The sequence below is a fragment of the Fukomys damarensis genome, unplaced genomic scaffold, assembly GCF_012274545.1.
Source record: "Fukomys damarensis isolate Sample0158 unplaced genomic scaffold, DMR_v1.0_HiC HiC_scaffold_38, whole genome shotgun sequence".
NCBI lineage: Eukaryota > Metazoa > Chordata > Mammalia > Rodentia > Bathyergidae > Fukomys > Fukomys damarensis.
Genome location: NW_022900950.1, coordinates 25,886,160 through 25,897,199, shown reverse-complemented (window position 1 = coordinate 25,897,199; position 11,040 = coordinate 25,886,160). Strand labels below are relative to the sequence as shown.

At 42.5% G+C, this 11,040-nt stretch overlaps 1 protein-coding gene and 1 pseudogene across 1 annotated transcript in view; one reads left to right on the top strand and one right to left on the bottom strand.

Annotated features, from left to right (window-relative positions):
• Positions 1-10,675, top strand: part of Lats2 (large tumor suppressor kinase 2) — a 58,115-nt gene extending 47,440 nt beyond the window's left edge. The window contains exons 4-8 of the mRNA XM_010607500.2: positions 6-615; positions 1,825-2,407; positions 3,363-3,551; positions 5,173-5,279; positions 7,946-10,675. Of these exons, the coding sequence (XP_010605802.1) occupies positions 6-615; positions 1,825-2,407; positions 3,363-3,551; positions 5,173-5,279; positions 7,946-8,440 (1,984 nt within the window). The 3' untranslated portion in view covers positions 8,441-10,675. The remainder of the gene's footprint in view (positions 1-5; positions 616-1,824; positions 2,408-3,362; positions 3,552-5,172; positions 5,280-7,945) is intronic.
• Positions 10,409-11,040, bottom strand: part of LOC104850518 — a 22,496-nt pseudogene continuing 21,864 nt past the window's right edge.

Genomic DNA, 11,040 nt, shown 5'->3' with positions numbered 1-11,040 from the left:
CCCAGCCGGACCAACTCTTTCAGTGGCCCGCAGGCCGAGCCCGCGGTGCCCGCACCCAACACAGTCACAGCAGTCACCGCTGCGCACATCCTGCACCCGGTAAAGAGTGTGCGTGTGCTGCGGCCCGAGCCTCAGACTGCTGTGGGGCCCTCGCACCCTGCCTGGGTGCCCGCACCCACCGCTGCTGAAGGCCCCACCTCCTCGGATGATGAGCCCGCTCACAGCCTGGCTGGTGCCTATCCTCGGGACAGGTGCCCGCCGCCTCCCTACCCAAAGCACCTGCTGCTGCACAGCAAGTCCGAGCAGTTCGACCTCGACAGCTTGTGTACTGGCGTGGAGCAGAGCCTCCGCGGGGGCCTGGCCGCCGAGCCCGCCACCGACCGGAGCGACAAGAGCCGCAAGGTGGACAAGGCTGGCAAAGATAAGAAGCAGATCCAGACCTCTCCGGTGCCAGTACGCAAGAACAACAGAGATGAAGAGAAGAGAGAATCTCGCATCAAGAGCTACTCCCCATATGCCTTCAAGTTCTTCATGGAGCAGCACGTGGAAAATGTCATCAAAACCTACCAGCAGAAGGTCAACCGGAGGCTGCAGCTGGAACAGGAAATGGCCAAGGTAATTTGTTTCTTCTTAAGTTTATTGGTACATTTTAGGTATACAATATGACGACATTTGTAATTGGGGAGTTGTACCTTTGCATGATATATCTTGTTTTTTGTTGTTTTTTTTTTTTTTTAACCCTATTTCCTTGCCCTCCGCCTTCTCCATCCCTTGTTTACAAAGACTGTTTCCGTTTTTTCCATTTCTCTTTTTTCCTTTTCTCATATTTATTCCTTTCCTTTCCTCTACTTCTTCCACTTCCCCTTTCTCTTTGGACCCTTTCTTCCTATTTCACATTATCATACATTTTGATAGATCAAAGTAATTTCTCTGTATGTTCTTACCTCCTGCCCCTGGCTCTGCACTCTGCTGGGGATCGGAAGGACTGTGAGGCAACCCTATTCTGTTTGCACCATATGCACCTTTATCACAGGCTCACAGACTGATAGCAGTATGCAATGTGGCCATAAGTTAGCAGGTTGGTCTTTGTAGTGTACCTTTAACCTTTAGCACATTTCATCAAGATTTACTTACCAATAATATGAAGTATTTTGAAAGAGTAGAAACAAAGGTTGAGGTTTTAGAAGTTGAAATTGGGGTTTTTTTGTTTTTTTGTTTTTCTGTACCGGGGATCGAACTCTGGTCCTTGTGCTTGTGAGGTAGGTGGTAGAACCACTAAGCTAAATCTCTGGCCCCAAAATTGGGTGTGTTTTTTTTTAAAGAAAAGTCTTTCTAGTAAATAATATTCTAAACATGTTAATTACACCAAAGTGCTAACAAAGGTAATTACTAATAAAATGCAAATTAAAATGTAGCAGTAAATTTAAATCACACCAGGCTAGTCATTCCAAATTCTACAGATCAAATTTGTGTTCCTACTTCCTTTTGTCTCGTATTCATTGACTTATTTTCTGTTAAATATTAGACTTCTCTTGGACTTCCAGAATGCTGTGGTCCCCTTTCATGTAGATTTTTTATTAGACATCTAGTTTTTAGAGCTAAAGTTACTTAGAGAATGAACTCTATCTTGTCTAACCTTTTGGTACCTGATCTATATCAGTATATGGATATGAAAAAACAAGAATGATTATTACCTTGATGGTAGATATTAAAGCCTTCTGTACTTTCTGTTCAGAGTCCTATCAAGTCTAGAGCATCCCTTGCCCCAGTCACTTACAGCCCTGTGATCCCTCTAGTGACTTCTTTGGTTTCTTCTGGCTGCAGGCAGGACTCTGTGAGGCTGAGCAGGAGCAGATGAGGAAGATCCTGTACCAGAAGGAATCTAATTACAACAGGCTCAAGAGGGCCAAGATGGACAAGTCCATGTTTGTGAAGATCAAAACTCTGGGAATCGGTGCCTTTGGAGAAGTGTGCTTGGCCTGTAAGGTGGACACGCATGCCTTGTATGCCATGAAGACCCTGAGGAAGAAAGATGTGCTGAACCGGAACCAGGTGGCCCATGTCAAGGCTGAGAGAGACATCCTGGCTGAGGCAGACAACGAATGGGTGGTCAAACTATACTACTCCTTTCAAGACAAAGACAGCCTATATTTTGTGATGGACTATATCCCTGGGGGGGACATGATGAGCCTGCTGATCCGGATGGAGGTCTTCCCTGAGCATTTGGCCCGGTTCTACATTGCAGAGTTGACTTTGGCCATTGAAAGTGTCCACAAGATGGGCTTCATTCATCGAGACATCAAGCCTGACAACATTTTGATAGATCTGGACGGTCACATCAAGCTGACAGATTTTGGCCTCTGTACTGGATTCAGATGGACTCACAATTCCAAGTACTACCAGAAAGGTATTGTCTTAGGCACACTGTATCCACTTTCACATCTGGACTTAGCCTAACTGTACAAGACAACTGTTTTCCTGGTGGCTCCAACTTATTATAAAGCCATCCATCTCTCCAGTATTTTATACTTTGGTTGAAACTCTTCCTTCCCTAGAGGCAGATGATGATATGTGAGATTTTTCATTTTTAAGTTAGTGGAATTAAGTTTTATTACACTTCAGACAATAGGTTATTGCAAGGCCTTTGTGGCAAATCATTGTTCTGCGCTAGTAAAACAAGCCATAAAAAATGAGAGTCTCAAATCTGAGTGTAGTGGCATGGACCTGTAGTCCCAGCTATTTAGGAGACTGAGGGCTTGAACCCAGAGAAGTTCAGGGCTAGCCTGGGCAATGTAGCAAGTCTCTGGCTCAAAAACTAAAAGTCTCAGAGCCTTGCAGAGAGTCTTCTCTCAGAACTCGCCTGAATCTGTCTTTTGTTCATTTTAACTCCATTTTCTGTAGTTGTGCTATTTGGAGAGGTCAAAAACAATTGGTAATTGTCTTACTTAGGACTGAAATAGCTATTTTAATACCACAGCCCAGTTTTTTTTTCTTTTTCTTTTTTCTTAAATTGAACACTAACCTTTGTTTTTTCTGGAATTGAAGTCACTTTTGTTTGTATTTTTTGAATCCTCTTAGGTTTTCCACGCTTACTATAAAATGTGTCTTGCTAAATAAGTGTTAGCCTTTTACCACCATCCCAAGAAGAGCTAGGAATGATGTTCCCAAGGTCGGTCCAGCCTGTTTGCTATGGTGCCAGCCATTGCTGCATAGCACATGTCTCAGAGCCCAGGAGTAGCAGTTGTCTTGCATACTAGCAGCTAGTTGGAGTTACTTTTGTCTTAAGCTATGGATGTTACATTGCTGAGTACTGAAAATCTGCTTTCGTTTTGTTTTCTTCCCTCACCACCCCCGATTTCCAGGTGAAGGGAACCATATCCGACAGGACAGCATGGAGCCCAGTGACCTCTGGGATGACGTGTCTGACTGTCGCTGTGGGGACAGGCTGAAGACTCTGGAGCAAAGAGCTCGGAAACAGCATCAGCGATGCTTGGCACACTCCTTGGTTGGGACCCCGAATTACATCGCCCCTGAGGTGCTCTTGCGCAAAGGTACGCCCTCCGTGTGCTTTCACCATAGCTGGCTGTGGAGTGTCTATGAGTCTCTGTTGCTCTGGCTTTCCAAGAGGCTAAATACTTCCTTTGTGTTTCTGTGTCTAAGAAAAACAGCTATGTAGTCTCCCTAGCAAACAATCCTCTGTCTCTGTTCTGGAAATGCCTTCAATTCACAAACCATGAGGCAGGCTTCTCCTTCTCTGGCTGGGATGTACAGGGCGTGAGCTTTCTACAAAGGACATAAGAGAGTGGCTTTGGAACTGGCTTCTACCAAGTCTTATGATGAACACAACACTAGAATCACAAGTCCATCCATATTCATTCTCCCTAAACAAAACTACCTTTTCCAAGGCTAGCTTAACTCCATGAATTACACCAAGTCAAGCACACAAATACCATTTTCTCCCAGTTTTATCTACTGTTCCTCAAACTCCCGGGAAGTAAGACTTGCAGACATTAGTGGGCATAAAATCATTAGTCCCAAGGAAAAGCATGTCTGCTGGATGGATGCTCTGTTCAGTTTCAAATATGACATGTGGTTCAGAATGAGCAAGAGCCCCCAGGGACCCTGCATGGCCCATGGCAGTAGTGAGCTGTTGATCTGGTCCTCTGTGATAAATCCAGACAAGGACACCCTCTTCCTTACTTGCATGTTTGAAGTCTTTGGAGCCAGCCGGACTATACCAAATGGAGGTTTTCTCTGTTGGCTGTGGTGACTCTAGGTGGGTCTCTGAATCACACGGCAACATGCGTTAGCTGTAGTGCTTTCAGAGCCTGAGAATGCTACCTGAGAATGCCCAGGGAAAGCCTCACATGTCCTGCCCTCTCCTGCACAGCATTTACAGCAGAGCCATCCTGCAGTGCCAGGTGGAGAATGGGACCAAGGGGAGTAGAGGACAGCAGAGGTGTCCAACAGGTCGCCCCATGGGCTGACCTCTTGACAGCCCAATTCCCACTTAGCAAGGGTTGGGTGACATTGATACTAGCCTGGCGTGACTGGCATGTGGGTGAAAACCACAGGAACCTTCCCCCTGGGGTCCTTGGGTTGTCCCTGACCTCCAGCCCAGGCTTCTCTGCAGAGCACATGGCTCCTTCCCACACAGAGAGCTCAGCATGGGCTACAGTGAATGTCCAGTATCTTTGCCCAGGTGGCCTCCTCCACACATCCCCATATGTTTTGCCTTCTTTAGGATGCCTCCCCAGGAACCCTCCCTGGGGCTCACCTGACCTTTGTTGTTGCGGCATGTTATAGTTTTTGGTTTCTGTTATTTTAATTTGTCTGTGTGATCCACTCTGGTTGGTAACAAGTATTGTTACTAACAATAGCAGTGCTCTTTTTAAATTAAAAGAACTTTTCTTATTTTAAAAAATCCTTTATTTATGACAGACTACTGATTGAAAATAAGAAAACAAAAGTGGCGGTAGCCCTCCTCATGAGTGTTAGTGGCCCATAGGATCCCCTCCCAGCCCATCTTTCACCCTCATGCAGGGACATGGATTTCTATTGACCTCGCTCCTGCTAACAGAAGTCACAGTCAGTCTTTGTGGTCAGGATCTCTAGACTTCACCTTTGAAGAGATTCTGCCTGCTCTGGGATTGAGCAAGCTTTGTCTTTCAGGGTACACCCAGCTCTGTGACTGGTGGAGCGTTGGCGTGATTCTCTTCGAGATGCTGGTGGGGCAGCCACCCTTTTTGGCTCCTACCCCAACAGAAACCCAGCTGAAGGTAAGCAGGAAGCAAACGGGCTTGCTGCAGAGCAGTATGCATTCTCACATACCCACCATGGTCGTTGGTTAGCTTTTGACCTCCTCTTCTGAGTAGGACATGCATGGCACCTGTAGAACTTTAAAAAGTAATGCTGTGTTTTTAAATGACTATTATCTAGTTTTAGAATTTTTCTTTTGGTAAGTAAAAAGCCACAAAGTTGGATGCAAGGTGTGGTATATTTGGGTACCTGAAATTTTATTTAAACCATTGACAATTTGCTGCTTGTTTCCAGGCAAAAGCTACTCACAGTGAGGAGCAGTGGGCACAGTGCAAAGCTGCTGCCCACCTGAGCCAGCTGCAGAGATTGTCACCTGCCACCAAAATCCCATGCTTGTTGGTTGTGACATATCGACTGTTTGCACATGATCAGCCAGGTGGTCAGGCTAGCTGTGTGTATCTCTGACACTCATTTGAAGTCATAAAATCTGTCAGCTCGCTATGGAGTGAAAAGTAATTTCATTCTAGAAATGAGAGCCATTTGCTTTGTGAAGTGTATTATTAAAGACTGAATTGAGACGTGACATCTTCACCCACTGCTGCAGAGTGCTAGGAAGTTTTCCTGGGCCCTGCAGTCCGTGGAAGAGCCTGATTAATAACCTTTTAATTTGAAAAACTTTCAGGTTAAAGCTTAGTTTCACTCTACATACAGTGCAATTGGAATGTAACATTTTCTGCATTGTAATTGAGTTGATGAAGCACTAATTCTTTTTCTGTGGTAAGGTATATATGTCGTGAAATTTACTATCTGAATCATTTTGAAGTACATTGATTCAGTGGCATTGAGTACATTGATAGTGTTCACAATGTTGTGTGACTATTTCCACTCTTTCCAGATATTTTCATCATCCAGACAGAAACTGGGCACCCACTAGAGAGGAACTCATTTTCCCTTCCCATGCGCACCAGCGGCCCCTTCTAACTTCTACTCTCCTTTCTGTCTCTGAATTAGACCTCTTTCCATAAGTAGAATCCTTCATCATTAATCTTTCTGTGACTACTTTATTTTACTTAGCATAATATTCTTAAGGTCTGTGTTACAGCATGTTTCAGTATTGCCTTTCTCTTTAAGGCTGAAGTATAGTTGTTTCTATTCATGCATCACATTCTTAAAAATCCATTCATGCATTGATGGCTGTCCGTGTTGTTTCCACTTCTTGGCTGTTATAAATAATACTTCTGCAGATGTTGGTTCCTGCTTTCAGTTGTTTTGGATGTATACCCAGATGTGGAATTGCTGGATCATAACTTCATTTGTGTTTACTTTGTAGAGAAACTACCAGACTGTTATTACCAATAGTGCATATAGATTTCAGTTTATGCACATCCTCCCCAACACTTAATTCCCTCTCCTCTTTTTTTTTTGTTTTTTGGTTTGTTTGTTTTTGAAACAGGATCTCACTGTGTAGTTCAGACTGACCTGGAACTTGCTATGTAGCCCAGGCTGGTCTCGAACTCACAGCAGTCCTCCTGCCTCAGCCTCCCGAGCACTGGGATTACAGACGCCCGCCTTCCTCTTTTGTTTTTTTAATAGAAGCCATCCTAGTAGGTATGAGGTGGCATCTCATTGTGGTTTTCACCTGTATCTCCCTAATAATTAGTGGTATTGAGTCTATTTTCATGTGCTTATGGCCATTTGTATAATTTTGGGGAATCAACTCTTCCAGTCCTTTTCCCCTTTTAAAAAAATCTTATTTGTTGAGTAAGAGACCTTTATCCTTGATATTAACCCCTTTTCAAATACGTACTTTACAAATACATTCTGTGGTCCTAGGTTTGCCTTTTCACTTAGTGATATCCTTTGATGCACATGAAGTTTTTCATTTTTACAGACTTCAAGTTTTTCTTTTATTGCCTGTGTTTTGGTATCATATCCAAGAAATCATTGCCGAATCTAACATCAAGATTTGACCCTGTGTTTTTCTATGCAGTTCCTGGTTTGGGTTCTACTCAAAAACTCCTAGGCTTAAAGCAGCCCTCCCAGGCAAGCACACACCTACTTGGATGCTTTACCCACACTGTCTTTGTCAGCTTCACTGGTGACCAGTGAATGCTGGTCTTGATTCAGCTGGTGCTGAGTGTGAACCGTGCAGCTGTGTCTTAGTTTTTCTCTTCATAGTGGACACAGCTGTGTGACAAATGTATTTAATGAACATCCAGATGGCTGGTTTGTTTGGTTGAGCATCACAAACAGGATTCACCTTGATTCTCCTCCTATGTGAGGTTACCTTTTTTTTCCCTACAAAACCCCCATTGAACATCTCTTGGCTGAAATAAGTTTTGAATGAGTGCTGTGATGACTCAACGGAAATCCATCGCCATAGCTAAAAAAAATGATTTCTGCATCAGTCACTTCATTTTTCTGGAAAGTACAAAACTGGCTAAATAGCATTTCTGATAGGAAATTAATATCATTTTATCTACATTTGATTTCATCATGCTGTTCCTTGTGCTGGAAGCTGCCTCCTAAAACCTCACTGACTTTTTAGAGGGTCTCAGATCAGCAGCTATTCTTTCTGTGCCTTCATCTAACTGCCCCTTGTCACTTCATTGTGTGCAGTCTGAGAACCATCCCACCTCGGCCTAGTCACGAAGAGAAGCTGAAACCTTGGTTCTATTGTCTGCAGGTGATAAACTGGGAGAGTACGCTCCACATTCCAGCCCAAGTGAAGCTGAGCCCTGAGGCCAGGGACCTCATCACCAAACTGTGCTGCTCTGCTGACTGCCGCCTGGGGAGGGATGGAGCCGATGACCTGAAGGCCCACCCATTCTTCAGCACCATTGACTTCTCCAGTGACATCCGGAAGCAGCCAGCCCCCTACGTCCCCACCATCAGCCACCCTATGGACACCTCAAACTTTGACCCCGTGGATGAAGAGAGCCCTTTGAGTGAGGCCAGTGAAGGTAGCGCCAAGGCCTGGGACACACTCACCTCCCCTAATAACAAGCACCCTGAGCATGCGTTTTATGAGTTCACCTTCCGGAGGTTCTTCGATGATAACGGCTACCCCTTCCGGTGCCCAAAGCCTTCGGGAGCAGACACTTCACACTCTGAGAGTTCAGATCTAGACAGCTCCGATCTGGTGGATCAAACTGAGGGCTGCCAGCCGGTGTACGTGTAGATATGACTACGTGCCTGCGGCTACATGTGCCCGCAGCTACGTCTTTGCAGGGCAGGTGCCCAGCTGGTTCCTACATGGTTGATGGGAAGCCTGGGGCAGCCTTGTTTTCAGCTAGGTCACTGCGTACATCATTTGGAAGTCTGCTCTTCACCAAGAAACTTTTTTAAAGAAAGGACTCAAGTCTAGCAGATTTTCATTTCTAGATTTTGGCTGATGGGTGGCAGGGAGCATCAACATGGCTTTGAATTGGCTTTTGGGGGCCTTCACTGCATTAAAACAATATTTTTAAAAATTTAGTACAGTTTAGAAAGCACTTATTTTGTTGATAACCATTTTTTCTTACTAAATTATAGGGATTAACTTTGACAAATCATGCTGCTGTTATTTTCTACATTTGTATCTTATCCATAGCACTTACTCACATTCAGAAGACAGAAAAACTGAAGAACATGTGATAAATCTCTGTGCAATAATGTTTGAAAAAGATGATGCTCTGCTGAGATGTCACGGAGACCATTTTATCCACACAATGGTTTTTGTTTTGTATTTGTTCCCACATTTCAAAATTGTGATATAATGTTAAAAGCTGCTTTTTTGTTGTTTTTTGCATATTATAGTACTATAACAAAGTGTGAGCAAAGTAATGACGTGGGTGTAATTTCAGATGCCTGGTGTGTGGGAAGTACTGTACTGCATGAGCAGGATTTTTCTATTATAAAATTACCATATCTTGCCATTCACAGCAGGTCCTGTGAATACATTTTTACCGAGTGTTTTTAAATGAGGTATTCTAGACAGCGTGCTGATAACATATTATGTGGGTGATGTCTTTGCTATGATTGTATCCCTTGCTGAGAAATGCAGATGTGTAATTGAGAAGTGATTTGTATGTGTGTGCGTACATGTGTGTGTATGTGTGTCTTGTGTATGATTGGGGAATAAAGGTAAAATGTTTGTCATACAGCAAACTTTATACATTAAAAGGGATTAATTCAGCTATGCCAAAACATTTAAGTTAATCATGGACCTATGTCCATTCTCTCATCAGTCTGCGCTCTCATTCTCAATGTAGCTGGTATGTGGAATTCAATAGCTACGACCCTACTACTTAATGTTTTACTGACAGACTGCCCACACTGAAAGATTACATGGACGTTATTCCTTTTGTTGTCTTAGGCAGCTGAGAGGTTGCCACACTGAATTAAATAAACTTAGGACTCTTGCCTTGTTTTTAGTGTGCTTGGAAGTGTCAAATCTCAACTTGGTTTAAACAATACCAAGTTTTTCTAGCTTTTGTGTAAAAAAAAAAACAAAAAAACAAAAAAACAAAAACAGATTCTTCAAAGTGACATTGGAATAAAAACAATTAAGCCATACATATTTTCCTAGACATATAGGTGTATATATGACTATATAGTAAACACACAAAATATTCCTTATTTCAAATTAGTATGGTTTCTATTTAAAGTGATTTATATGAGCAAACATTCAATTCTTTGCTTTTTAAAAGATCTGATGCATCCTATTTTTCATTATATTATTCCACATATTTTCCTTGAAATTCTTAGCATAACGTATTCATTATTAAATATCTAGGCAACAACACTTATAAGTTTATCAGTGTCTAAAAAACATTCTGTGTACTGGTTTACATTTGTATGAATGGCATTCTGAGGTCTGCTGTGCTTGTATCGTGACTTACAGTATTTCGTTATTTCATAGTAATAGCCACGTTATTTACACCGCTCTGACATACTTTTATGTGGTAGGTTCTTTCTCAGGAACTCAGTTTAACTATTATTTATTGATATATCATTGCCTTTGAAAAGCTTCTATTGGCACAATTTATTATTAAAACTTTGAATCCAAATTCTGTGGTTGGTGTCATGTGTTGGAATTTGAATCTTACTGTTACTGGCATGTTGTAAACCCCCTTTCCCTCTGGTGATTCACATATAGCCAGGGCTGCTAGCTGCTGACAGAGCCACTATCACCAGAGGTAGGGAAACACATCTCCTCAACAGGCTTCATCTCAGGAGGGGTCAGGGTGTGGGAAAGCAGGGTCCACACCAGCTGTTCTTTGACCACTTTCTCTCTGTAAAATGACAAAATAGGCTTCTTTAGGATTGTTGAGTGGATTAAGCGCTGTAACAAATATTATATGGTAATAAGGAGCTAATTCCCCTGCATCATCATAATACAGTGAAATAAGACAAGCACAGGACACAAACTTCTGCTTAAAATGGTTAAAAAAGAATGGATGATGATTTTTGAGAAATGTGGGAAAGCTAGTTTACTTTGGACTTGTCTTTTAAATGGGTGCAGTCACATGTTTTAAAAATGAAAACAAAAGGAAAGAAAAGTTCCTACTTAATTTCCAGTCATTTTCATCTCCCTGAAGTGAAATGATAGTAGTTGTGAATTCTGAAATAAAATCATGCAGTACACATCATAAGAAAATGGCTATGTACTATTTTGCCACTCACAGAAATAGAATATTATGTACATGTTTTTTTTGCATCTGTTTTCTTCATTGGGCAAAGTGTATTGGCAACTATCAATTTTCTTGACTTTTTTTTTTTTTTTTTTTTTTTTTTTTT